We start from the raw sequence: 27645 nt of genomic DNA, 5'->3' as shown, positions 1-27645 counted from the left end.
CCTCTCCTCCTGTGTCCTGCTTGGCAGTTACTCCTGCCACCAAAGGCCTCATGACTCACTGCCACTGCCTGCCCCCCAGCCTGCGGGAGAGGAGGGCGTGGGTGTGTGTGTGCGTGCGTGTGCGTGTCATTGAGCGAGCGTGTGTTGGGGTTGAAAGGAAGGGAGGAAGCAGGCAGGGCACTGCCTTCACTTTCATCTTTGCTGGTGGCTTCTGAGGTCCGCCCTGCCTTTCTCAGAATGCTTCCGTCCCTGTCTCTTTCGCTCCTGTGCCTATGTCTCATGCTCTCTTTTTGGCCAGGGATGGCTTTGAGAGTCTAGTTTTTAGGCAGATTGCCAGCGTCAGGACAAGGAGGAGAGCAGAGGTGCTGTGATATTGGCTGGGGTGAGGGGTGAGCTAAGAGTGGGGGAGGTGGGGGGCTGACCTCGAGGGCTGCTTCCCCCTGCCGGCGTCGTGGAAGGGGCCTCTGCACCTCTGGCCTCCTCGTTGCCGCATGTGCGACACAGATGGCTTCCTACTGGGCTGGGGGATTGGAGCTGAGGAAGGGTGCCTCCAGGATGTTTGCTCTGAGGGTCAACCCATTCCTTGTTCTCAGGCTTCTGGGCCCTGCCGCCCTCATCTCCTGGGGTCACTGGGCTTTGGTAGGATACGTAGTCTCTCTGGCACTGACAGCAGGACCGGGAGGGGACCCTAGCATCCTGGTCCCCAGCCTGCCTTCCCTCTGCTCTAGAGAGGGAAGCTGGGTGAACCAGTCCTGGGAACCCTACTGGGATAGGCATACTGCTCAACTGAATGGAGGTGCTCCCGGGTGCGCTGGAGACCCCCCACCCATCCTCTTCTGTTGGCACTTTTTCATTCTCTCTTTCTGTCTCTTTCATCTCTTCTCATCTCTGTATCCATCATGACTTACTTTTGTCCCAGGAGACCTCCAAAAGAATGAGAGTATTCTAAGGAACTGAGGCTGCTCTCAGTGCCAAGTGCATTGAGTTGCCTTACAGGCTGGGGCAGGGCCAGCTGGGGCGGGAGAGTGGCTCTGTGGCCAAGGTGCTAGGCCCTTTCCTTTGCCACCTGCTGCTGGAGGTGGGTCCAGCTGTTGTTCTGGGGCCCTGCCATAGGGAATGCTATGAAGATTGTGAGGGGTCCCCTGTCTTTAGCTGGGGCAGAGGGTGGGGAGCTGCTGGCCTTCCCTGATGGCCTGTGGGGCTTTTTGTCTGCTCTATTCCCCCAGGCCGGGCCAGTCTTCATGATAAGGCATCTCTGCGGCTGGAACAAGTTCGCTCTGAGGACCAGGGCTGGTACGAGTGCAAAGTGCTCATGCTGGACCAGCAGTATGACACCTTCCACAACGGCAGCTGGGTCCACCTCACCATCAACGGTGAGTGAGGGCTCCTTCCGGGGTGGGTCCACCTCACCATCAACGGTGAGTGAGGGCTCCTTCCGGGGTGGGTCCACCTCACCATCAACGGTGAGTGAGGGCTCCTTCCGGGGTGGGTCCACCTCACCATCAGTGGTGCCTGAGGCTTGTTTCTGGGGTGGGCCTGGAGGACTGCCCCGAGGGCCTGCCCCAGGGGAAGCCCTTCTCCCAACCGCACCCAACCCCATGGCCCTCTCCTTGTTGCTGTGGTTCCATGAGACATCAGCTTGCTCCTGCAGTGTCCCTCTGCTATCTTCCCGAAGCCTCTGCAGGCAGTGCAGGTGCCCTGGAGCAGCAGCTCCCTGCACATGTGGTGCTGTCAGAGTCCTTAGAGGGACGTGGGAAGTTGCTGCTTCAAATCAGAGGGCTGAAGCTTTAAGGTGGCAAAATTGGTCACTGCTGGGATTATTTCTCAGCCTTGGGAAGACCCTGCTACTCCAATTCTGGTGGAATTCCTGGGGTCTCAGAGTTAGTCTTTCTTTTTAGATTGATATTTTGGTTCTCTTTAACCACATTTGATTAGTATGTACCAAGGGTATAGTGTTTGTCCAGCTCTGCAGCTGACGATAGAGAAACACTGACAAACAGTCCCTGCTTGTGTGGGGTTTACCAGGTAGTAAAATGCAAGCATCCTGGGAAGAGTCACAGTTTTAATGGGCATCAGTTACTTACAACTCAGGTTAAATGACTTGTGCTGGAGAAGATGCTTTTCAAGGGTCTGGGTAAGGGCAAGGAAGCCCCAAGAGCTTGCTGAGCTCTGGGAGTTGGGCTAGACGGGGGCCTGAGTCCCCGGCAGTGACAGCACTAGGGGCTGGGTCCTCGGGGTCTCCCTGGAGGGAGAGTCTCCTGTTTGTGTCCCTGGAAGGAGGTCCTCTGGAGGAGCTAGAAGACTGGAACCACGGAGAAAAGATGAAGAAGCGGTCCCCGTGGTGGGAGGGGAGCGGGTTTTAAAAAACGTTTCCTTTCGTTTTTTGGCCAAAAAATTAGTAATATATCCTTCATTATTCCATTGATGACAAAATTTGTATCTAGCCATCGTTGTGTTGCAGATACTGTACTAGTTATTGAGGCTTCAACAGCGTGGGTGCTTGGGTGTGCCACATATAGCTTACGGTCATTGAGACCGTAGATGCTGTGGTTAGAATAGAGAAATTGATGTTCCTGGCTAGGAAGCTTCTCTCAGTATTGATCTGCCCTGAAGGATGGCTCTGTCTGCCCTGCCTAGGGGGGCTGGGGCAGACCTGTATTCCTTTTGGGCCTGAGAACGTGTCTGGGGTCCTGGAAGAACAGAGTATGTTATGTTTTAGCCAGATCACTGGCTTTGGGGAAAGAAACCTTAAAGCTTGTGGCCCTAGGCTGGTGTGCGTCCAGCCTGCCTAGCCCAGCCCTCCTTGTGGGAGGTGGCTGGCTCCTGTCAATCAGTCCCAAGAGACTGATTGAAGCATATTTGAAATCTTTGGGGGGATTGTTCCGACCACCTGCCAAACTTTTGAGTCACCCCCTTTTGGTGCCAGCTGTTGCGTGAGCAAAGAATAGGAACCCAAGCAAAGTGTAATTAGAAAGGCAAATCTGCTGCTAAAATCTTGCCTCGATGAACACCAGGCTGAGGGTCCCCACATTGCTTCCCTTCTCTCCTGTGCTCTGTTCTGAATGGTGGGGTGAAACCATCTTGGGGCATTGCCTCCGTTCTTTTGCATATCCTGGTTGGCAGTGTTCATTTCAGGAATCTGAGACACCAGGCATTCAGTGGACGTGCGTATGACTGGAAAGTAGAATCTCACTTCAATTTTATGTTCTAGAGCGTATCTGTGTTAGTTTGCATGAGTGGGAGTGGGTTCTTTGGGAATTCATAATTGCTTTGAGTGGAATAAGCATGGAGCAAGACCTTTAAAAGATGAGGTTCATTTCATAGACCCACTGTGTGCTAGCTGTGTGCTCTGGGCAAGGTTACTTAACCTGTCGGACTTCCGGCTCCTCAGTGACAAAAGCAGCGACTACGATTTGCAGGGTTGTTGTGAGGACTAAGTGAAATGCTGGATCTTGCACAGTGTCTGGAGTGTTAATTACATGTGGGTAATTATGTGTGAGATGCTGGCCATCCTCCTTCTCAAGAGGAAACAAACAAAGTCAGATGAAAATCTAGTAGCAGGGATATCAGGCCGGAAGGTGTAGAGGACTTTGGTAGTTCTGCGAATCTACCAACAATTACCTATTCGAAACATAGTTTTGGACGTGCACTCTGTGGCAGGCTCTGGGAATACAGCAGGAGGCATGACCCTGTCCTGGGTCTTGAGGAGACTTCAAGAGACTGTCACATCCAGAGATTACTGCAATATGGCTTTGGGAGCAAAAGGAGGGAGAGCTTCTCTGAAGAAATGGCCTGTCTTCAGAGACCTGGCTAGGGAGGGAAGGTCGTCATGTGCAGGTGGAAAGTGGGGTAGGGTCCTCCAGGCAGAGGAGACAAGCGTGCTCGGAAGCCCAGAGCAGGAAGAGCGGCTCATTCAGGGAACGCGGGTAGGCTGCTCATAGGGAAGTGCTGGGCGGGAAAGCTGGGGATGGTGCACCATCTGCTCCAGGCTTGAGAACCAGGGCTGGCGATAAACGATGCTTTTCCATAATCAAGGCACCTACCTGCACACGGGCAGAACAGAACCAACCCTTCCGAGGTGAGAGATCTCCTTTCTCCTCTTCTGCCTTTCTCTTCTTCCCAAGTTCGAGGCTCCTTCCAGCATAAATAGTTCCGTTATTGAAGGAAGGAATCCAAGCACCAGCATTACGTTGCTTTCAAACTAGAATGTTTAATGTCAGGCGTTTTCTGACAGGGATCACCTTTGGAAAATGAAAGGCCAGTGAACAATTAGAATTACAAATTGTCTCATTTTCCTTCTGTGTTTTCTTTGAAGACCAGTTGGGTGGAAACAGACCCAATTATTTCTTTATCACATATAAAATACCCCAAAAGCCTGAGCCAAGCCTTCCTTTAGGTTGGTGAATTACGTGGAGGAGAGGGCAGCCTATTACTAACCTGCACTATTAATTACAGGGCACTTGTAAAAAAGAATTAAGCCTGGAAATGCAGCTGGCAAGCTAACATCTAATTCAGTAAATAATTGAGAGTCAAACCATTATTTTCCTGAAAACTAGAAATTGTTCAACGTACTTTCCTGATTAGCACCTAAATAATAAAGTAATTATGTAGTTAGTAAGTAATTTGTCACTTCAGGATGTAAATTTAATTTATTATCTTTTCTTTTAAGCTTGGCACCAGGCGTAATAGAGGCAGTGTCTGTGTTAACTGTATTTCAAGGGGCAGGCTGGGCAGGGAGAGGCTGTGTCGGAGATGGACACACACTCTCAGTGGGAAGAGGCCTGCAAGTGAGGATCCCAGGACCCCTTTACAAGGACTTTGACTTTTTGCCATTATTTTTTGTATATTCTTAGGCACTGGATAAGAATTGATTTTTTTGAGGACGTGCGAGGCGTAAAATATTGCATGTGGTGACGTGTGTGAGGACGTGCGAGGCGTATGTTTTTGCATGTGATGATGTGCGAGGACGTGCGAGGCGTATGTTTTTGCATGTGATGACGTGCGAGGACGTGCGAGGCGTATGTTTTTGCATGTGGTGACATGTGCGAGGACGTGCGAGGCGCATGTTTTTGCATGTGATGACGTGTGCGAGGACGTGCGAGGCGTATGTTTTTGCATGTGGTGACGTGTGCGAGGACGTGCGAGGCGTATGTTTTTGCATGTGGTGACGTGTGCGAGGACGTGCGAGGTGCATGTTTTTGCATGTGGTGACGTGTGTGAGGACGTGCGAGGCGCATGTTTTTGCATGTGACGTGCGAGGACGTGCGAGGCGTATGTTTTTGCTTGTGATGACGTGTGAGGACGTGCGAGGCGTATGTTTTTGCATGTGGTGACGTGTGCGAGGATGTGCGAGGCGAATGTTACTGCATGTGGTGACGTGTGCGAGGATGTGCGAGGCAAATGTTACTGCATGTGGTGACGTGTGCGAGGACGTGCGAGGCGTATGTTTTTGCATGTGGTGACGTGTGCGAGGACGTGCGAGGCGCATGTTTTTGCATGTGATGACGTGTGCGAGGACGTGCGAGGCGTATGTTTTTGCTTGTGGTGACGTGTGTGAGGACGTGCGAGGCGTATGTTTTTGCATGTGGTGACGTGTGCGAGGACGTGCGAGGCGTATGTTTTTGCATGTGGTGACGTGTGCGAGGACGTGCGAGGCGTATGTTTTTGCATGTGGTGACGTGTGCGAGGACGTGCGAGGTGCATGTTTTTGCATGTGGTGACGTGTGTGAGGACGTGCGAGGCGCATGTTTTTGCATGTGACGTGCGAGGACGTGCGAGGCGTATGTTTTTGCTTGTGATGACGTGCGAGGACGTGCGAGGCGTATGTTTTTGCATGTGGTGACGTGGCGAGGATGTGCGAGGCGAATGTTACTGCATGTGGTGACGTGTGCGAGGATGTGCGAGGCAAATGTTACTGCATGTGGTGACGTGTGCGAGGACGTGCGAGGCGTATGTTTTTGCATGTGGTGACGTGTGCGAGGACGTGCGAGGCGTATGTTTTTGCATGTGGTGACGTGTGCGAGGACGTGCGAGGCGTATGTTTTTGCATGTGGTGACGTGTGCGAGGACGTGCGAGGCGTATGTTTTTGCATGTGGTGACGTGTGCGAGGACGTGCGAGGCGTATGTTTTTGCATGTGGTGACGTGTGCGAGGACGTGCGAGGCGTATGTTTTTGCATGTGGTGACGTGTGCGAGGACGTGCGAGGCGTATGTTTTTGCATGTGGTGACGTGTGCGAGGACGTGCGAGGCGTATGTTTTTGCATGTGGTGACGTGTGCGAGGACGTGCGAGGCGTATGTTTTTGCATGTGGTGACGTGTGCGAGGACGTGCGAGGCGTATGTTTTTGCATGTGGTGACGTGTGCGAGGACGTGCGAGGCGTATGTTTTTGCATGTGGTGACGTGTGCGAGGACGTGCGAGGCGTATGTTTTTGCATGTGGTGACGTGTGCGAGGACGTGCGAGGCGCATGTTTTTGCTTGTGATAACGCGTGCTCCTGCATTCATTCAGTGGCCACCCCCTGTGTGCCCCTGATGTGCTTGCACTGAGCTGCAGGCTTCGGAGATGGGAGATGAAAGTGGTGTAACTATGGTCTTGCTCTTAAGAAGTGTTTTGTGTTTGCACTGGTGCTGGCCTGTAGGTCTGTGCATGTGTGAACACCACTCATTTGTTTGTTTCATTCTTTCATTCATTCGACAAATGTTTGCTGAGCCCTTGGCTACTACATCCAGGAACTATGCTAAAAGCTGGGCATGTGGTGACCAATATGCAAAACGGGGCTGCCCTTAAGGAGCCACCATCCTAATAAAGGGGACAGGTAAGAAACAGGTAAACACACACAGAGAGAGAGACAGAGACTTGTAAGTGACATGTGCTTTGAAGGAAATGAAACAGCACCAGGGAGCAGAGGATGCTGGAAGTGCCATCTGAGATGGGATGGGCTGCCCAGGTCAGGCAGCATTTTAGCAAAGACTTGCATGAACCAAAGGAGGGAGATCCAGGTACGTAGTTCTGGGCAGGTAGAGCCGCACGTGCAAAGGGCCTGAGGTCAGAAGTTCTTGGCGCATTTGAGGAAAACAAAGACAGCCAGTGTGGTTAGAGTGCGCTGGGAGGGAGAGGAGGCTGGTGCTACAGGCAGGACCAGATCCTATAGCACCGTGACTAGTTCTCGGGGCAGGGCTGTGTGGGGAGGAGCGACTCCTCCCAAAGCTTCCCGTGAGTGTCTCAGTGGCTCCGGAAGAGATGATAGTGATGGCGGTGTTACTGGCAATTTGTACATTTTACAAGCTCCTTTTTACATGTTTATTCCTCACATCATTTCTGGAGGGTGGGGGATTTAGGTATTTAGGTAAGACCCAGAGAGGCCAAGTAACTTGTCAAGGCTACCAGAAGTGGCAGGCTAGTGCTTGAACTTGGGTTCTGAGCTTCACGTACCTTGAGATGAGCTCAGCTTGACCTGCGCCAGCCTAGTGCTGTGGGCCTCAGGGCCGGAGTTCAGAACTGGGGGCCTCCTTGCCATCTCAGAAGACTGTGGAACTGATAGTCCAAGGGGTTAAGATTGACCGGATTGCTTCTACAAGCAGCTCAGGCAAATGGGACTGAGTCTGTTAAAAGCCGATTATCCAAACAGGATGGAGTTTTAATCAAATCTCCAACGCAGGGGGGAAGATGACCTGGCATAATCAGAGGAAAATGAAGAAGGGAGTAGCCTTTGGGTGGGCTGTCCACCTTCACCCGTGGAAGCCAGAGAGGGAGGAAGCAGAATGATTTTCTCAGCAGAATCTGGGAAAATGTGGCTCCGCATAGCCTTGGCCTGCATCTGTGTTAGGTCTTGGTGGGGCTCAGACGGCAAGTGTCCTGGAAATGGGGGGCCTGGCTGAGCTGGGATTCAAGAAGTAGAAGCTCCTGAGTGTCATGGATCATCATAAAGGGAAAGACTGAAGGATGGTAGGAAAGCCTGAGGAGCTGGGAGCAGACAGTGTTTGAAGGGCCACCTTGGAGTAGATGCTCAGTAAACAGCGGTGAACTGGGAATAAGCTACAGTGCAGAATTTGGACCCCACCAGACTGAGTTTGGATGCACGTCTCCCTGCCAGTAATGGTGGTTCGCAGAACGTTTTGCCCATCCCCACCTTCCTTCCTTTGTCCTTGCGTTCCGCAGAGCTGCAGTGAGGGTGATGTGTGGGGCAGGCAGTGTTGTTGCAGGGCAGTGACTTGGCTGATGGCGTGTCCTTCACCTTTGTGGTCTCCTTTGCAGCCCCTCCCACCTTTACAGAAACACCCCCCCAGTACATCGAGGCCAAGGAGGGTGGTAGTATCACCATGACCTGCACAGCTTTTGGGAACCCCAAGCCCATTGTCACCTGGCTCAAGGAGGGGACACTCCTCGGTGCTAGTGGGAAATACCAGGTGAGTGTGGTTCTAGGTTGGGGCCGCTGAAGTCTGTTTTCCAGGGCAGCCTCCCACTGCAGCTGACCCCTGATGCTACGTGCACAAGCACAGAGGAGGCTGGAAAGCCATGGCCTGGCTCAACTGCAGGCGTCTCTGTGTCACTGGCGGGAGGTGGGCAAGGGGGCATCTGCCCTTCGTGTCCCCCAGATGCATGTGTCCCTGCGGTCATCTCCACCTTAGCATCTCTGACTGCATCTCCCTGTTGGAGGGTAGCAGCGGTGGGTGCGAGCGTGGGTGCTGAGCTCCATCTGTTTCTGGCCCCAGGTGAGTGATGGCAGCCTGACAGTGACATCGGTCAGTCGGGAGGACAGAGGTGCCTACACCTGTCGAGCGTACAGCATTCAGGGGGAGGCTGTCCACACCACCCACCTGCTTGTCCAAGGTAGGAGCCATTTCCTCCGCCTCTCCACTCCCGGACGCGTGCGGGGATGTCCAGCCCGGCTGAGCTACCAAGGGCATTTTCCCAGGGCTCATCTGGGGCTAGGTGGAGGTGCAGGTGGCCATGAGGACCTGTGTGGGGCCCCTGTGTGCCGCCTGCTATCCTGGTCAGAGCTCCCGCACTGGCTGCCTGGGAGAGGGCCAGGCCCACAGGCCGTGGCCGGGCACCACATGGCGTGGCAGAGAGGCCCCTGCTGTGTGGGTTTCTGGTTTCTCCTTCTGTTCAGATAGCATCTCTACCATATCTCCGCCTCCCTGGGAGAGGAGACCTCCCTCGGGTCGTCTATCCATTAGTGACGGCATCAATAAATAAAGATAGAAACTCAATCCAAGCCCCAGACGTTTAAATAACACAGTGGGCATTTGGCAGAGCTGGGGTCTGTATAGTCAGCACAGGGAGATGCCAGTCTGCCCTGCCTGGAGCCTCAGAGTCCCCCAAGAGGGGCCAGGAACTGAGCAGGATGGGGCAGCGTCCAGGTCGGGGGGGTCTCCACCCTGTGCTGAGCTCGGCCCCCTGCTTAGCCTCCCCAGCCCTGCCTCCTGGAGGAACTCTGGGGTTGGGGGGTTGGTGGCGGCTGCATGCTCCTCCTGCCTATGAGTGTCAAGCAGCAGCCAGGGCCAGAGGTCCCTCAGCAGCCTGGATGGAAGCTGTTCCCTCTCAGGGGAGACTTGGCCACAGCTGCCCTCTCTGTGCAGCCAGCACCAGGACTGTTGGACTTTCACCCTCTGCTTACTCCTCAGCCCCTGCACCCCCAGCTGCCCTCTTGATTTCTGACTGGGGAGCAGCATACGGCCCTGACTCCTTGAGACTGGAGTATTCCTTGCTCTAGATTTGAAAAGAGTTGCCTTTCTCCCTGCTGCATCTCTGGCTTGGGCTCTGCTGGGAGAAGGCGGGCAGGAAAGGGGTGTGTGTGGCGGCTGGTCTGGGGAGCTAGGTGCAGGGGCAGGGGCAGTGGACAGGATGCCTGAGCACAGACAGCATCTGGAAGCGTCTCCATGACAGCCGCCCCCATTGCAGGGTTCAGGACACCCCTTACTGAGGCACTGAGGGCTCCCAGGAGGCCTGGGTGCTGCTGCCGTCCCTGATCAGGCGAGGTGAGGTTTGTTCCCTGCTCTCCCCAGGGCCCCCTTTCATCGTCTCCCCTCCTGAGAACATCACCGTCAACATCTCCCAGGATGCTCTGCTCACCTGCCGGGCAGAGGCGTATCCGGGCAACCTCACCTACACCTGGTACTGGCAGGACGAGAACGTCTACTTTCAGAAGTGAGCGCCCTGCTCTGGCTTTTCAATGAGGTCGCCACCCTGGTCCCCACGGGCAGGGCCCCTGAGCAGAAATTGCATGGGCAGGCTGCCCACGGCTCCTGGAGCTGGGGGAGGTGGGCGATCTGGTTCGTGTGTCTCACATGCCAAGGCCAGGGTCTGCATGGAGGGGCCCTGGGGATGCCAGGGGCGTGGGGTCTCCATGCCACATCTGGGGCAGTGATGGTGACTGTGTGTCTGTGGTAAGACCCCCTTCTGCTCACCCAAACCCCTGTCCCCGTGCCGCTTTGCAGTGACCTGAAGCTGAGGGTGCGCATCCTAATCGATGGGACCCTGATCATCTTCCGGGTGAAGCCGGAGGATGCCGGGAAGTACACCTGTGTGCCCAGCAACAGCCTGGGGCGCTCCCCCTCCGCCTCAGCGTACCTGACGGTGCAGTGTGAGTAGGGGTGCGGAGGAGCCTGGGTGGTGGGGCTTCCAGAAGGTTCTGGTGTTAGCCAGACTGTAGGCTGGAGGGTAGAAAAGACCAAGCATCATTTGGGGGTGTGTGGGTGGAGGAACGAATGAGGGAAAAAGGAGGGACGGCTGGAGACGAGGCCGAGGCCCTGGCCAGTCGGGGTGGACCAGCTCCTACTTCGTTGGCCAGGCGTCGCTGTTCAACCAGTGCATCTCATCAGCTCAGTGCAGGCTGCACTCAGGAAGACACCTTCGAGCAGTTCCTTCTGAATGGCGTTCCTCGGGCTGAAGGCTGGCCTGCACCTCTGTGGCCAGAACCAATTGCTCTCTGATGCTCTTTTCTCAGGTGTCTTACGGAGCATAGCCCAGGCCCACGCAGGGTTAGGTTTCTCCTAGCCTTACTCCCTGCCTTTCCACACCGTGTCTATGTCGGGGGTGATGTGCTGCAGCTCCTATGCCCACTCACTCTGGCTTCTGCGGCCTCTCCTCTTGGGTGGCTGGAGATCCAGATGAATGAGCTGCTCCTCACCCAGATGTTCGAGGGCTTTTGTGCAAGTACCACCATTCAGCTTGCTGATCTTTAATACTGAGCAGCCAGTTGCTTTCCCGCCCCCTGGCAAGCTGAGCCCTGAGACAGAGAAGGATGAGTAATGAGGAGTAATGTCCTCCTTTTGATTTGTGGATGGCCCTGTCACTCAGGCAACAAAGGCTGGCATTGTTGCTGTAGACAACAGACTCTCCCTCATTTGCCGGCTGGTGTGGGCGGATTGCTCACACCCAGTGACAGGGAGTGGCAGGGGTGAGAAGTGTAACAGTCTGGAGATGAGACTGGGGTCAGTGTATGAGCTGAGGACAAGTGGAGAATGGCTGGTGGCCCTGGAGGTGGAGCTGGTCCGACTGCTGCCCAGAGCTGGATGTGGACGTTCCACTATTGGCTGCGCCTGCTGAGCCCCGTTGGACCCCTAACCTTGCAGTCTCACCCTTTCCTCTCTATGGAGTGCATCGCCTCTCTGCTTCTGCCGTCAGCCACTTAAAGGACTTTTGGTGTGCTGTATCCCCAGGCCCAAGCTTTAGAGAGCCGTGAGGCCCAGGACAACAGATCTCGCTCCCCAGACCTGCAGCGGGAAAAAGCGAGTCGAGAAGTTATTCATACGTGACTTAGGATGTGCCCAAGCTGTGCTGGGGTGGGCAAGAACTGCAGGAAGGAGAGACCCGTCCACCACAAAGGTGCGCCCTGTCCCTCTGTGCTGGACGCAGGCTGTGCCACCTGGCACGGAGGTGGCCATGGTGGGGCAGGAGGAGCCAACAGGAGGTGGCCTTTGGAAGACGAGCTGGCCAGGATGAAGGCCCCTCCTCGAAGCCATAGGCCATCTGTCTTTCTGGAGACATGTTTTGGTTTTCCCTGTCTCTCCCCAGCGCCAGCGTCACCACCCACTCCCCCTTGTCCTTTTTCACCTCCTTCCTGTCTTCAAAGAAAATCCAGGGGGTTGAGATTTACAGGTGGGTGAGACAAGGATTTTTATTTCTGCTAAAAAGCAGTGTTCAGAGTATTTCCCATTCATAAACCCTTTGAAAACCTTGGAGAAAAAAAAAAAAAAAACTCTACCATACAAAAGTAGGAAGCTATGTCTAAATATATAACTCGGCCTGGTATTTATGTAATGCTGTTCTCTGAAGAGCTCAAAATGCTTAAAAGATACCAGCTCATTCATCCTCACTGCCTTCCTAGTTCTGGATCCTTCTCCTCCGTAGCCCTCAGGGGAAATAGGGGAGTACTGAGAGGAGGTGACTCAGCCTGCATCACAAGAGGTGTGAGGTTCTTCTTGCTCCTCCAAGAGCCAGGGTCTTGCTCTGTCATCAAAGTTGGAGTGCAGTGGTGCCATCACGGCTTACTGCAACCTCAAACTCTTGGGCTCAAGTGATCCCCCTGCCTCAACTTCCAGAGTAGCTGGGACCACAGGTGTGTGCCACCATGCCCAGATAATTCAATTTTTTTTTTTGGTAGAGTTGGAGTCTCACTAAATTGCCCAGGCTGGTCTTAAATTCCTAGCCTCAAGCAGTCCTCCCACCCCTGCCTCCAAAAGTGTTGAGATTACAGGTGTGGGCCACTGCACCTGGCCTGATTCTGCATTTCAACTGCAGAATCAGATGGGGAAACTGAATCTAAGGAAGGCTGGACAACCAGCAGAATGGGGAGGAAAAATATCCCCTTTGTGGTTAAGCCTATGATAGTGTTCTTCTTTTGGCTTAGGATGTAGAGAGGAGGTACTGCTTGTTGCTCAGAAGACTTTGGGATAAGGAGCTGTTGGGAAAGGGTGTGGGCAAATGCTGGCTTTGAGGCTCGGGGTCTAGGAACTGGGGGAAATGGGCACTGAGAGACGTCATTCAGTGGGTGAGGTCCCTGGCAGAAGCATGATGGGCACTGAGGATGGGAGCAGGCTCAGACGTGCCTTTGAGTGCCTCCAGACATTCAGAACCGAAGTTCCGAGTACCTGGGCTGGTGCATGGGCTGCCTCCGGCCTGGATTCTCACCTTTCTTCCCTGTGTCTGTCTGCTTTCCCACCTGTGCTTCCTCTGTGCAGACCCAGCCCGTGTCCTCAACATGCCCCCTGTAATTTATGTGCCCGTGGGGATCCATGGCTACATCCGCTGCCCTGTGGATGCAGAACCACCAGCCACCGTGGTCAAGTGGAACAAGGACGGCCGCCCCCTGCAGGTCGAGAAGGTGCTAGAGAGATGCGTGTTGGGGGATGGAGTGAGGGCTCCCCCCAGTACTGTGATGCCACCTTGGGCTGTGGATTTCTGTCAGGACTCACCGCCCCTTCCAAAAGCCCTGGGCAAACAGAGAGCTGCTTCCGTAGGGGTCTCTGGTCTCTGGGGGTCTGTGGGTACCGCCCACCCCAGGCTGGAGCTGCATGCCATCCCACGTGCTGCCTGGCCCAGCTGGGACCCAGCCTGGGATGGAGCATGGAGTCTCTGACCAGCGTTCCCTGCTCTATCATCTGTGTCTGGCAGAACCTGGGTTGGACCCTGATGGAGGATGGCTCCATTCGAATTGAGGAGGCCACAGAGGAGGCTCTTGGCACTTACACCTGTGTGCCTTACAACACCCTGGGGACCATGGGCCAGTCTGCCCCTGCGAGGCTTGTCCTGAAGGTGAGGTCCTGGGGCTGTGACCGCCTCCATGAGCTGGGACCCTGGATCCCCGGCCTCATGAGGGTGCCTGTGCTTTCCTCCCCAGGACCCCCCCTATTTCACGGTGCTACCAGGCTGGGAGTACAGGCAGGAGGCCGGCCGGGAGCTGCTTATCCCCTGCGCGGCCGCGGGGGACCCCTTTCCTGTCATCACGTGGAGAAAGGTAGCTGGGCCCTGGAGCTCCTGGGGCTGCGGGGAGGTGTGAGGACACAGTGAGCAGTTCTATTCTGGACCTGCCCTGACCAGGCTGGATGCCGAGCAGTGAGCTGACCCTGAAGAGCAGCAGGCACTCAGGAGGAGGGGCAGCATGGGTGGGCTGGGGTCTCAGGCGCGTCCTTCCCATCCACTTCGGGCTTCTCTCCTCACCCCCATTTCTGTTCCTGCCCTCTTCCCTGCCCCTTGTTCACCAAGGTAGGGAAGCCCAGCAGAAGCAAGCACAGTGCCCTGCCCAGTGGGAGCCTGCAGTTCCGTGCCCTGAGTAAGGAGGACCACGGGGAGTGGGAATGTGTTGCCACCAACGTGGTCACGAGCATCACTGCCAGCACCCACCTCACCGTCATCGGTACGTGTCTGACAGGGCAGTGGGGCCAGAACAGGCTGGCTGGGGGTGGGGTGCTGGACGCCGGGGGCATCCCCTGGTGGCCACCGCACTCTTTGGGCATCCTTCCTAAGTCCGTCCAGCCCTGAGCCCCGAGTCTAGCACCTGCAGCCTTTGCCCCTGTGGGCTCTGTCAGGGAAGGGCAGCATGGCTCCTGTCCTCGGGGAGGTCTTTTTGGGGACAGGCCTGATGTCCACAGCAGCCCACCTGGGAAAGAGGTGGCTGTGTGGCTGGAAGGGACTGCAGAGCCTTTAAGGGCCTTAGGGAAAGCTGGAGGACTGGAATGAGGGAGACGGGGACTGTGCAGCATCTCAGATGAGGGCAGAGCTGAGACCTGCAGGCCAGGCCTGGCGTGCGGAGGCTGGGCAGGAGGAGGTTGCTGGTGTTCTGTGTCTGGGCGTTCCTGTTTCTGATTGCCCAAGGCGTGTGTCCCAGGACCTTCGCCTGGACCCTCTCAGCCTGTCCTGGGTCCTGATGGCTACAATCACAGTCACAGGCAACGCCTTTTGAGCCTTTACCACCAGTTTTAGGTTCCGTTCTAAGTGGTCTGCACAGCTCGTCCTTCACAACTCGGGAGGTGCGAGCTGAGCTTTCCCTAGTGTATGTTCCTCGAAGCAGAGGTTGGCGTGACCCGAACGCTTTCTCCGGTGTCACATGGTTAAGAAGTAGTGGATCCGGGAATTGAAGCCAGGATGAGGCTCCTGACTGCTGTGCTGTGCTGCCCACACGCCGGCATTGGGGTGTCTCCTGAGGCCAGAGAACCTTAACAGGAGGGGACTCTGTGGCTGTGCCTGCGACCTTAGGAGTGTTTCTGTGCTTACCAGAGAAGCACAGGATTTGGGCCAGGACGAGGAGGGCTCTGGTTTCTACTGGACCCATTCCTGATGCTATGTGATCTCCTAGTTGGACTAGACCGCACAGTGGGACAGACTTCCTGCTCCAACCCCACTAACCAGTAGGGTCAGGGGAGTCAGCACCTAAGAGCACCCCGTCGCCCCTATCCCTTCTCTTGCAATATTGCGCTCCGCTGCCATGCGCTTCAGCCTCTCAGGTTCCCCACAGCGAGACGGTGGGCACCCAGCCACATGGCTGAGTTCTTTTCAGTCTGAGAGGTCTCCACTTGATCTCCAGGCACCAGCCCCCATGCCCCGGGCAGTGTCCGGGTCCAGGTCTCCATGACAACTGCCAACGTGTCCTGGGAACCAGGCTATGATGGAGGCTACGAGCAGACATTCTCAGTTTGGTACGGACCTCTGTGAGTCACCCCGGCATGCTTTGCTCTCTGCTTCTCCCCTCCCACATCTGCCTGCAGGCCATCCTGGGTGGGGGGAGGTAGGAGGAGGCTGCAGTTCCTGGCCCTGCATAGAGTGAGGTGGGTTGAGACAGTGATGAGGTCCTTGAGGGTGACGGGAGGGGTCTGAAGGGACTCTGGGCATGGCTGTGTCCCTGTGGCCTGAGGGGTCTGGGCCTCTCTGTGCCTTCTCCCTGCTCATCTACTGCCTCATTTTGTGTCCTGCTTCATCCTCTGGATTCCTCTGGATTCCTCTGGAGCCTGGAAGAGACTTCTGCCCTTCAAGGGCTTTGTGAAATTGCCCAGCCTTAAGTGTAGAGTCTAGTTTTTAGAGCTTAAATTTTTTGTTGTATTTTTGTATTTGTAGTTTTTGTGGGTACATGGTACATATATTTATAGGTATGGGGTACATGAGATATTTTGATACAGGCAGGCAATGTGTAATAATCGCATCGAGGTAAAGAGGTATCCACCCCTCAAACATTTGTCCTCTGTGTTCCAACAATCCAGTTATACTCATAGTGATTGAAGAATGTATGATACATTATTGTTGATTGTAATCCTCTGTTGTGCTGGCAAATACCAGGTCTTACTGGTTCTTTCTCACTATGTTTTGTACGTGTTCACCCTCCCCACCTCCTGTGGTCTGGTTTTTATTCTGTCTCTTCCCCAGTGGCCACAGAAACTGGTGTGGAGAGGTGATGCTCACTTCCCGGCCTTGGGGTCAGCCCCTGCATTTTCTCTCTAGGACCATGTGTTTCTCGATTGTTTTCATTCCTCTGTTGTCAGTTTAGCCAGATGCAGTGATTTGAGATCTTTGCGCAAACCTTACGGTAGATAGAGATCTCAAAAATGTGCCAAGCGGGGTGAGGGCAGGAGGCACAGGAGGGGAGGAGACAGAAGCCTGGCTGACTCCTCCCATCCCCCCAGGGCTGCCCCTCCCCACACTCCTGTCTGAGTCAAGAGTGGCAGCCACCTACCCTGCCCCGGGTGTGACAGCCTTGAGCTAGGAGGGTGAGCCCCTCAGTGCCTTCTTTTAGACCTGTCTCACCTGCACGTGTCTCTCCAGCCAAGCTAACTCGAGCCTGGGGAGGAGGAAAAGGCAGGTGCCAGAGGCAGCTCAGGGGGTTCAGGGAGACCCCTTTATCCACTTCTCAGCAGCAGGGGAAGTTGAGAGGGGAACCCGCCCTGTCTCCCATCACGGTGGTTCGGTGGCTACTTCTCAGACAGAGTGTCTGGGTGTCTTGATTCTGAGTTGGAGAACTGCACCTAGATGATGGGAGTTGCAGCAGCTCACCTCCTATCCCTTTACTCTGTTCCTCCCGCAGCAGCGTGGGGGCCCTAACCAGCCTGCCCGGTGGCTGCTGCGAGACTGGTGCTGCTCAGTGCCTTGGTGGCCAGGGTGGGACATTTGGTGTGGCCAAGCTGTCATTGGAGATGCCTGGGTGGGAGGTCTGGACATCCGACGGGGGGCTCAGGCGTGGACTGGGGCTCCCCTGCTGCCTGCGGCGCTGCTCCACGCTGCTGTTGGTCTGCACTGCTTTTCCACACGTGGCTCCGCTGCTTTGTTGCCTGGGGCAGGGAAGGGCGGGGCCGAGGTGGGGATGTCTCCTTTCTTTCTGCCTGCCTCTAACTCTGTGTACTGACTCCAACGTTTGGCGCCGGCTTCTTTTTGTTCTGCTTTCTGCTGCCTCAGTTCACCCTCCTGGGTTAGTGAGCCAGGAGCCTGGGAGCGGGTCCTGGAGGGCACCCACCAGGTTACAGCTCAGGGCTGCAAGGAGAGGGCCAGTCCCACAGGACCATGTCTCCTCCTTGTGGTGACGTGGCGGCACTGCACCCATAGCCCACCGGCTTTGCTGGGAGTTGGGAGCTTGTGGAACAAGGGAACACCCTCGGCACCGTCTTCCTACTCTCCATGCATAGTGTGACCTTCCTGATGTGACTTCCAACCCTTATGGCCTTAGGGATCCTGGCCCCACTGTGGGGAAACCCCTGGTCATTGTGGTCTTATACCCCGGACATCTCAGATGACTCAAGTCTGATTGGATGAATGAGCCCTGTGGGTTACCCGAGGCCCTACTTTGGCTGTCCCTGGGGGTGTGTGCAGCCAGGTCCCCCGGGCTCCTTCCCTCATCCCACCACTGTTGAACTGCTTCTCCCCACACCCCAGTGTCCTTACTCTCCCCAGGCAGAGCTTGTTCTTAGGGTTTTGACCAGGGTGGGATTCTGCTAGTGCAGCTGGTAATCAATTGGACCAGTGTGCTGAGCATGACTTGCACCTAAAGGCCCCTTTGGTAGAAAAGGTGCCAGCTGCGGTTGGTCACCCGGCATCAGGAGGATTGGCACAGTCAAAGCTGGGCAGGTCATCCACTCTGGGCCATGCCCTCTTCTTGCCCTTGAACCTGGGAACACCAGGCCCACCAGTTCCTTCTCCCTGAGCACCCTGCATGCACCCTCTTCTCTCCAGTGTAACCCACCCCGCCCCTCGTCCCCTATCCTGTCTCTCTCTTTTGGCCAGGATGAAGCGGGCACAGTTTGGGCCCCATGACTGGCTGTCCTTGCCAGTGCCGCCAGGACCCAGCTGGTTGCTGGTGGATACCCTGGAGCCTGAGACAGCGTACCAGTTCAGCGTCCTGGCCCAGAACAAGCTGGGAACCAGCGCCTTCAGTGAGGTGGTCACTGTGAACACTTTAGGTGAGGGCCAGGGGTGGGATGTTGGGAGCCGGGGTTGTAGAGGTGGTGGGGGCAGTGGCCCAGGCAGCTAGCAGTTGGTTTCCTGCGTGCCGGGTACCTTGCTGAGTCTTCCATGGAGCCATGCTGTCTGATCTCCCCGTGAGGATTTGTTGTGGCCTCTGTGGGGTTTGCTGGCCCCGCATCAGAGTGCTGTTGGCCGAGTTCCTGTTGCTTTTTCAGATGGAAGAAAGACACTTAGAATTTTCTCTTTCCTTGTCAGGCCACGTGTTTGCCACTTCTGTGGCTTTCAGGGGAGATTGGGCATCCTCCCTCCTTGACAGCGCCTGCTGGTTCTTGCCTTTGGCCCCAGCCTCACTGGGCGGTAGGCATGTGGCTGCCTCCCACTGTGGAGTCTTCCCAGTCACCTTCCTGGAGGCAGTCTCATACTCCTCCCTGCCTGGCGACAGTTGTGTTTGCTCTGCTCTGGAGCCAGAGAAAGGGCCGCTGTGAACAGGCTTTTCCTAGGTGGTGTGGGTGGCCCGACTCCAGCCCCTTTCCCAGAATTCGCTCCTGAGCTTCCGCCAAGGTAGACAGCAGTCTGGGATGCTCACCTCCAGTCCTTGGCACCTCTGTGGGGCCTCATGTTGACCCCAAGCCCCGGCCAAGAAGGGAATGGAAGGAGCGACTGCTGTGCTGTGAGAAAGAAGATATCCCTAGCTCCCTGGAAGAGCACAGGAGATACTTTGATAACATTTAATTATTCCTCCTTCTCCATAGTTCCCATTTCTCTTCCCTTTTGCAGTACACGATTCCTTCATGTATGCTCTTTAGACGTACTCTGAAGACAGAACCCTGAAGCCCTGGGGCCCCAGGCCCTGACTCTGCTTCCCTCTGGGCCCTGACGTGTGCACGGGAATGTGGGAGTGTGGCAGCCGCCCTGGGCCTTGCTGATGCGCTATGGTTCTTCTCCCTCCCCTGCCGCAGCATTCCCTATTACAACTCCAGAACCCCTGGTGCTGGTCACCCCACCGAGGTGCCTCATAGCCAATCGGACTCAGCAGGGTGTGCTCCTGTCCTGGCTTCCGCCTGCCAACCACAGCTTTCCCATCGACCGCTACATCATGGAGTTCCGCGTCGGGGAGCGCTGGGAGATGCTGGACGATGCCATCCCCGGCACTGATGGAGAGTTCTTTGCCAAGGATCTGTCACAGGTGAGGGCCTTGCTCTTCCTTGCTGCTGCTTCCCAAATCCTGGAAGTGACAAGACTCCAGAGGCACTGGAAGCTTTGAGTGACCAACTTTGGGTGTGTGAGGTCAGCCACATACTGTACCTCCTCACCACTGGTCCTGGGTTCTCCCAGACTCGCTACCAAGGCCTGGACTCCTCAGATCATGATCCACAGGCTTGGGGCCAGCTCCGGGGCAGCAGGGACCTGTGTTCTATTGAGGGCCTCAGCACCGCCACAAACTGGGCAGGGCAGGCTGAGAGGCCAGCAGGCATAATCAGAGCACTGACCCCAGCCCCTTGCTAAGCCTAACCTGGGATGGGCAGAGAAATTCCAAGAAGAATTCTCTTCTAGGTTTGTCCAAGGAAGGACCCCATCTCCAATAATTTAGAGTCCCTGGAGGAAAGTGCATTATCCGTTTTTCCAGTAGCCCTGTTAAACTTGGATATCTAGCTGGGGAGAGGAAGCAGCTGGTTTCGTAAGATACAATCTCATCTATCTTTCTGTCTTCCTTCCTGGACACTTATTTATTAATAGTGGTTGCTGGAGTGGGCTCCCAGTGGCCCTGGAGAGCCTGTTGTACATATCTCTTCCCAGCGCTTTTGGTGACCTCACATTCGTAGCTTGAAGTCAGCCATTGTAAGAGTGTTTACACCACAGCAATTGGCCAGTGCTACCATCACTTAGCATTAGATGCTTAGCAGTCCTCTCGTGCTTTGGGCACCCTGCCCTTTGCAAGGCTGTGTGCAGGATGAGTGTTTGTGGGGATAGTGGTCATCTCAGGTCCCTCGGCTGACTGGGTATTGTCCCTGGTGCTGTAGGACACGTGGTACGAGTTCCGGGTTCTGGCCGTCATGCAGGATCTGATCAGCGAGCCCAGCAACATCGCCGGCGTCTCCAGCACAGGTATTTTGGGTTGAGGGTGCTCTTGCAACTCTAGGGACGTAAGCCCCAGAGCTGCATGGGGGTCGTTTTGTGAAATAGCGACTCCACAAGGAGAGGCTGGATTGGAAACTAAGGAGGTGCCTGGTTGCAGCAGCTGTGTGAGTCGTAGCCTTTCTTAAGCCCACCAAACCCATATTTCCATGATGCGTGCTATTTCGTGAAGCTCAGAAGCTGAGTTTCTGACACTTGTATAAGACAGCCACAGAAATAAATTCAACTAATCGTCTCATTATAGTAGTCAAAAAGGACTTGATTGAAGTGCTATTTGCTGTACATTTTCAGTTTCCTCTTGTGGGGGAGGGGCTGTGAATCGGAGGAAACAACAGGTCAACCATGTTTATCGAATGCTTGTGATAGACTTCTTTCTAATTATGTGGGTTTTATTGGGAAAATTGTTGTTTGGTGTTTTCCTCCCTTCCTTCCTCTCTCTAGATTTTTAAGGCTAAACAAAGCCAACCCCCTAGCATTTTCTCCATTTATCTTTCTTTCTCTTGGCCGTGGTCCCATTTCTACACATCTTCTCTCCAGCTATAGTTCCTAAGACATAGCAGGGTTCCTCTGCCAGTGAAGGGGTATCCTTGGTACGGAAAAAGGCTCTTGCTTATAAGCAAGTGATGGCATCATTTCCTCGGGCACTGCTCACCCAGAGACTCCTGGGAACAGGTGGCAGCAACCTCGTCTGAGGAGCTCATGCGGCAGGACTTGTAGAGTTGGGGAAGTGCTGGTGTGGACACACTGCAGGGAGCATGAGAGCAGGGGTGGGTGTGGAGTGCGATTTCTGCTTTATACATTAGGCACCAACGGGCTTTAAAAAAACAAAGTTGTGTCCTACAGGTAGCAGAACCCACAGTCCTTCTTGACTTCTCTCCGGGGAATAGACCCAGAGTTGGAGGAACAGGGATGAGAGCTTGCAGCTAAGGCTGGAGCTGAAGAAGGGGTGTTGTGTGGGCCCACCCCTGACAATTCTCTGCTCAGTAGCTCTCTGCCAGTTCCTGGCAGGAAATATGCCTCATCAGACCCTTCCACATGGGAGAAGGAGGAGGCAGCAGCCTCAGCATTCCCTGTATTAGGTCCCCCATTTCCAAAGGCTGTAGCTTTCATTTTCCCCTCAGACAATCAGCATCATCTGGATTATTTTTATCCATTACTACTATCAATGCAGCAATGAATTCTGGCCAAATACATTACAATCTATTGATTTTGCCTTTGCTGAACCTAAGCAGTGGCACTTACATAACTTTCCAATGAGTATAAGAAGGTAGACTGGGGTCTGGTCTTGGCTCGGTCATAACGAGCTCTGTGGACTTGGGCAGGAAAGGAGGACGTTCAGTTCTTTACAGTGAAACGAGATTTGGCTCCATCTCTGCTGTCCCTGCCAGCTCTAGGGTACTTCCGTACCTGAGATGACCAGGGTGCGAATCTTCAGGACATTGCATGCCTGTGCTAGAAGGGGTTAAATACATTTGGATCTGAATTTTGTAGTAATAATCCCTCTTCCTGCGGTAGTATTTTATCCTCAAGTTGCCTTCACACCTGGGCTCTCCTTTTGTAGAGACAGCGTGGTGTGAGGCAGGAAATCCCAGACTGGGAGCAGGCAGCTGCATTCTGGTTTGGGCACTGATGGCAATATTCACATAAGCAGGTCTCGCCAACTCAGCGGATCAGAGCCCTTTCATTTAGAGAATGAGAACAGTATGTGTGCTCTGTGTACCTCATGGGGTTAACATGAGAAGAACTGATAACGTGCATGAAGGTACTTTGCAGAAGGCAGAACCCTAGATAAGTATAGATTACTCTTGAAGTCATCATCCCCATGGGGGTAGGCATAGATGTTTTCTTCTTTATACCCTCTGGAGAGATTGACTTCTGTAGTCTCTCCTATCTTCTTCCTCTTCGTGACACCATCCAGACCTCCTCAGTGCTAGAGTTCAGCTTGGAGCCTGAGCCTTGATACTGTCTGTTCTACAAAGGCAGGGTGAAACACTTGGGGACTGAAGGTCGGAGCAGGTGAGGTCCCGGGGTTGGATGGGCTCATGAGTGCTCCCCACCTTCCCTGCAGACATCTTCCCGCAGCCGGACCTGACCGAGGACGGGCTGGCGCGGCCTGTGCTGGCGGGAATCGTAGCTACCATCTGCTTCTTGGCAGCTGCCATCCTGTTCAGCACCCTGGCTGCCTGCTTTGTCAACAAGCAGCGCAAGCGTAAGCTCAAGCGCAAAAAAGGTGGGTGTCTGTCCCCTTCCCCTGCTCTCCCTGGTCCGGTTTCAAAAGCTCCCCATCAAGAGAGATGGACCAATTTTAGCATGCCCCCCCCCTTGGAAATAGGGACATTGAGATCTTGTGGGTAGAGCTGCCAGTGAGGCTTGATTTGAAGGTGGGAGTAAGAAGCAGGGGTGTCGGGGAGAGGCTGCTGGGGCCCAAGCTAACATGAAGGCAGGGGCCAAAGGTGCCCCCTGTGAGCAGCTCCTTCCCCGCGCAGCGGCGCTCCGGGGCCCTGTCAGCTCCTTCCCCGCGCGGCGGCGCTCCGGGGCCCTGTCAGCTCCTTCCCCGCGCGGCGGCGCTCCGGGGCCCTGTCAGCTCCTTCCCCGCGCGGCGGCGCTCCGGGGCCCTGTCAGCTCCTTCCCCGCGCGGCGGCGCTCCGGGGCCCTGTCAGCTCCTTCCCCGCGCGGCGGCGCTGCGGGGCCCTGTCAGCTCCTTCCCCGCGCGGCGGCGCTGCGGGGCCCTGTCAGCTCCTTCCCCGCGCGGCGGCGCTGCGGGGCCCTGTCAGCTCCTTCCCCGCGCGGCGGCGCTGCGGGGCCCTGTCAGCTCCTTCCCCGCGCGGCGGCGCTGCGGGGCCCTGTCAGCTCCTTCCCCGCGCGGCGGCGCTCCGGGGCCCTGTCAGCTCCTTCCCCGCGCGGCGGCGCTCCGGGGCCCTGTCAGCTCCTTCCCCGCGCGGCGGCGCTCCGGGGCCCTGTCAGCTCCTTCCCCGCGCGGCGGCGCTCCGGGGCCCTGTCAGCTCCTTCCCCGCGCGGCGGCGCTCCGGGGCCCTGTCAGCTCCTTCCCCGCGCGGCGGCGCTCCGGGGCCCTGTCAGCTCCTTCCCCGCGCGGCGGCGCTCCGGGGCCCTGTCAGCTCCTTCCCCGCGCGGCGGTGCTCCCGCCCTGTCAGCTCCTTCCCCGCGCGGCGGTGCTCCCGCCCTGTCAGCTCCTTCCCCGTGCGGCGGTGCTCCCGCCCTGTCAGCTCCTGCGGATGAGCGTGCTGCGTGGTTGCTGGCTTGGCCTCAGCAGCCTCTCCCCTTCTCTTTCCTTCCAGACCCTCCACTCTCTATCACCCACTGCAGGAAGAGCCTGGAGTCTCCGTAAGTGTCTCTGATCCTGGGAGAACTGTGCTGTTCATGGCAGGGGGCACATAGGTAGACGGCTTGCCTCACCCAGCCCATCTCAGTGTTTCTAAGCCATTTCTTCTGGATTGACCTGTGTGTTAATTGTACTTGCCCAGCCCCATCTCAGTGTTTCTAAGCCATTTCTTCTTGATTGCCCTGTGTGTTAATTGTAAGTTGTCCACACTGGTAGAGGGAGTGGCAGTGTAGATGATCCAAATTAGCCAGTAATCAGTTTCTCTTCAGCCTTGGAATGTATTTCTCTAGTGTTTTCCCACCCTAGCAGATTTGCCTCCTTAATATGTATTGCTTAAGTTGATATTAAAGTGAGCTTGCTTGCCTTGAAAAGGGGGGAATGAAGCTGGAGGTATGCTTAGAGCACACCAGAGAGGGGGCAGGCCAGCACAAAAGTGGAGAGGTGGGTGTTCACTGGAAAGATGGATGATGCGGTAGGGGCCGGGTGCAGTGGCTCACACCTGTAATCCTGGTGCTTTGGGAGGCTGAGGCGGGAGGATTGCTTGAGGCCGGGAGTTCAAGACCAGTCTGGGCAACATAGCAAGACCCCGTCTTTAAAAAAAAAAAAAAGGAGGATGCACATCCAGACAGTGGAGAGTTGACCAAAGCATTTCACACCACGATACGCAGCCAGTTTTCTTTAGCATGAGGATCCTGGGTGCTGGGTGGTTGCCAAGAGAGGGAAAGGAAGTCCTGGCCAACACACTCCCCCACCTCATCCCCTCCTGGCTCTCACTCCTCCCTGCAGCTTGTCCTCTGGCAAGGTGAGCCCTGAGAGCATCCGCACGCTCCGGGCGCCGTCAGAATCCTCGGATGACCAGGGCCAGCCTGCGGCCAAGAGGATGCTGAGCCCCACCCGCGAGAAGGAGCTGTCGCTGTACAAGAAGACCAAGCGGGCCATCAGCAGCAAGAAGTACAGCGTGGCCAAAGCGGAGGCCGAGGCGGAGGCCACCACGCCCATCGAACTCATCAGCAGAGGCCCTGATGGCCGCTTCGTGATGGACCCTGCCGAGATGGAGCCCTCAATGAAGAGCAGGCGCATCGAGGGCTTCCCCTTCGCCGAGGAGACGGACATGTACCCCGAGTTCCGCCAGTCGGACGAGGAGAATGAGGACCCACTGGTGCCCACATCTGTGGCCGCCCTGAAGTCCCAGCTCACCCCTCTGTCATCCAGCCAGGAGTCCTACCTGCCACCACCAGCATACAGCCCTCGGTTCCAGCCCCGCGGGCTGGAGGGCCCCGGTGGCCTGGAAGGTCGGCTTCAGGCCACAGGCCAGGCCCGGCCCCCTGCCCCCCGGCCCTTCCACCACAGCCAGTATTATGGGTACCTCAGCAGCAGCAGCCCTGGGGAGGTGGAGCCGCCCCCATTCTACGTGCCAGAAGTGGGCAGCCCCCTGAGCTCCGTCATGTCATCCCCGCCCCTGCACACCGAGGGGCCCTTTGGCCACCCTACCATCCCCGAGGAGAATGGAGAGAATGCATCCAACAGCACGCTGCCCTTGACTCAGACACCTACAGGAGGGCGCTCCCCTGAGCCCTGGGGCCGGCCAGAATTCCCCTTCGGGGGGCTGGAGACCCCAGCAATGATGTTCCCCCACCAGCTGCCACCCTGTGATGTGCCCGAGAGTCTGCAGCCCAAGGCCGGCCTCCCCCGAGGACTGCCCCCCACCTCCCTGCAGGTGCCCGCAGCCTACCCGGGCATCCTGTCTCTGGAGGCACCAAAGGGTTGGGCAGGCAAGTCGCCTGGCAGGGGCCCTGTCCCAGCGCCCCCCGCCGCCAAGTGGCAGGACAGACCTATGCAACCTCTGGTAAGCCAAGGGCAGCTGCGACATACAAGCCAAGGCATGGGCATACCCGTGCTGCCTTACCCCGAGCCGGCTGAGCCGGGGGCGCACGGCGGCCCCAGCACATTTGGCCTGGACACCCGGTGGTATGAGCCCCAGCCCCGGCCCCGGCCCAGCCCCCGGCAGGCCAGGCGCGCCGAGCCCAGTTTACATCAAGTGGTGCTACAGCCCTCCCGGCTCTCACCTCTGACCCAAAGCCCCCTCAGCTCCCGCACTGGCTCCCCTGAGCTCGCCGCCCGTGCCCGGCCTCGCCCGGGCCTCCTGCAGCAGACAGAGATGTCAGAGATCACCCTGCAGCCTCCTGCTGCAGTCAGCTTTTCTCGAAAGTCCACGCCATCCACGGGCTCCCCGACCCAGAGCAGCCGCAGCGGGAGTCCCAGCTACCGGCCCGCCATGGGCTTCACCACACTGGCCACAGGCTACCCTTCCCCTCCACCTGGCCCCGCCCCTGCTGGGCCTGGGGACAGCTTGGACGTGTTTGGACAGACGCCTTCCCCTCGAAGGATGGGGGAGGAACTGCTCCGACCAGAGCCCCCACCACCCACGTTACCTACTTCAGGGTGAGTGCGCCGCCTCTTCCACCACCCGCACCTGGTCAACTTCCTTCCCCACCCGCCTCGCCCTGCCCTCCACCCCGTCCATCCGCCCGGCGACAGGGCTTGTGTGGACATGCTGCACCAGCATCCCTCGGGAGAGGAGTTCTGGCCGCCGCGGCATTGGCAGGGTGCAGTCGCTGGGGTGGAGCGGGCCCACCTGCCCAGGTGCCCTGCCAGGAGCATGAGGCATCTTCTCCAGCAAGCCCTGAGCTCTCAGCGGGCGCACCACCTACCAGGGAGCAGCGGATCACAGCGAGTGCCCTTGCGGGGGTGGACCCCGTCCCTCTTGGAGTTGATGGCTCTCCGTGTCCCTGTGGTCCTGGCATCGGGCGGTGGTCCTGGGGGTTGCCCACACACCTCGTGTCTAGCCTCCTTTTCTTCCCCGGCCCCTCCTCCTTGTTAAGCAGGACCCCGGAGCCTGACTTCTCCAGACCACCAGGCCAGGGGCCTCCTGTTTCCAAACTCCTGGCCCTTAGCAGCCCTAGTGAGCGCCGGACTCCAGCCCCCTCCTCAGCCTCTCCTGGAGGCCCAGAGAAAAGTGTCAGGCCTTGTGATCATGTGCAGGACACGTCCCCCACCCCCACCTGTATACCTCGCAGGAAGCTGCAGAGACAGACAAGCTCCGGCTATCAGCCCGCCTGAGAGAGCACTCTCTAAACTGTAGCAGCTGGTATTCCAGGTACCAGAGCCTGGACACCTGTCTATGCCTCTTCTTCTCTCATCCTTCTCCCCTGCTGTCCCCCTCCTCCTCCCCCTGCCCCTCCTTCCTTCTCCAGTCAGTCGTTCTCTCTGCCTATCTTCCTTCCTCACCATCGTCTTCGGGTTGACCCGACTTGCTCAGAAGAACTGGCCACGCCTCTGTAGTGCCCCTGGATACCCCGTCCCCCCGCCCTCTTCTCTCTCTCTTTCTCTCTCTGGCTCCGTCCTTTGGTCTCTCTTCTTGATGTAGCCGCCTGTGGAGGGAGCAGAGAGTTCCAGAGGAGGCTGGCCTGGTGGTAGGCAGGATGGGAGGTGGTCGAGGAGGAGGGAGCCCAGCGCCCTCCCCCTGCCCCGTCCCCCACCCTCCCTGGTACCTGGAAGTACAAGGTCACCTCCCAGCCCCAGCCCCACCGCGGGCTGCTCCGGGGCGGTGAAGGGGGTGCGGAGCTTAGGGCGCAGGGAGGTGGAGGAGCCGCAGCCGCCGCCTCTGTCTGCGCGGGAGGTGCCGCGGCAGCCCTGTCTCTGTGCTTTGTGCGCGCTCAGCTCATCTGCTTCCTTCCATCGTGTCTGGGTCTCTGTCTCTCTCCTCGTCCCTCCCCCGCGCTC

The 27645-nt window shown here is 56.6% G+C and overlaps 1 protein-coding gene across 19 annotated transcripts in view; it reads left to right on the top strand.

Moving 5' to 3' along the window:
* The window catches only part of IGSF9B (immunoglobulin superfamily member 9B), a 59791-nt gene that overhangs the window by 11357 nt on the left and 20789 nt on the right, over nt 1-27645 (top strand). For 8 of the 19 annotated variants that reach the window (XR_010581093.1, XR_010581096.1, XR_010581095.1 and 5 more), the window contains exons 3-18: nt 1227-1373; nt 8256-8407; nt 8714-8831; nt 10010-10151; nt 10442-10587; nt 13187-13329; nt 13620-13760; nt 13846-13962; nt 14211-14361; nt 15529-15652; nt 18207-18382; nt 19346-19572; nt 20408-20492; nt 22591-22752; nt 23819-23864; nt 24649-26304. Coding sequence is in view for 8 of the 19 variants with exons in the window: in XM_045370755.2 (XP_045226690.2) it covers nt 1227-1373; nt 8256-8407; nt 8714-8831; nt 10010-10151; nt 10442-10587; nt 13187-13329; nt 13620-13760; nt 13846-13962; nt 14211-14361; nt 15529-15652; nt 18207-18382; nt 19346-19572; nt 20408-20492; nt 22591-22752; nt 23819-23864; nt 24649-26304 (3733 nt within the window). In the remaining 11 variants the exon portion in view is untranslated. Of the gene's footprint in view, nt 1-1226; nt 6817-8255; nt 8408-8713; nt 8832-10009; nt 10152-10441; nt 10588-11665; nt 11832-13186; nt 13330-13619; nt 13761-13845; nt 13963-14210; nt 14362-15528; nt 15653-18206; nt 18383-19345; nt 19573-20407; nt 20493-22590; nt 22753-23818; nt 23865-24648; nt 26305-26939; nt 27020-27645 lie in introns of those variants that run through there. The other 11 variants (XR_012423939.1, XR_010581100.1, XR_010581099.1 and 8 more) reach the window with 7 other exon arrangements.

Source organism: Macaca fascicularis, chromosome 14 (assembly GCF_037993035.2).
Source record: "Macaca fascicularis isolate 582-1 chromosome 14, T2T-MFA8v1.1".
NCBI classification, from domain to species: domain Eukaryota; kingdom Metazoa; phylum Chordata; class Mammalia; order Primates; family Cercopithecidae; genus Macaca; species Macaca fascicularis.
This window is presented reverse-complemented; position numbering and strand designations above follow the sequence as displayed.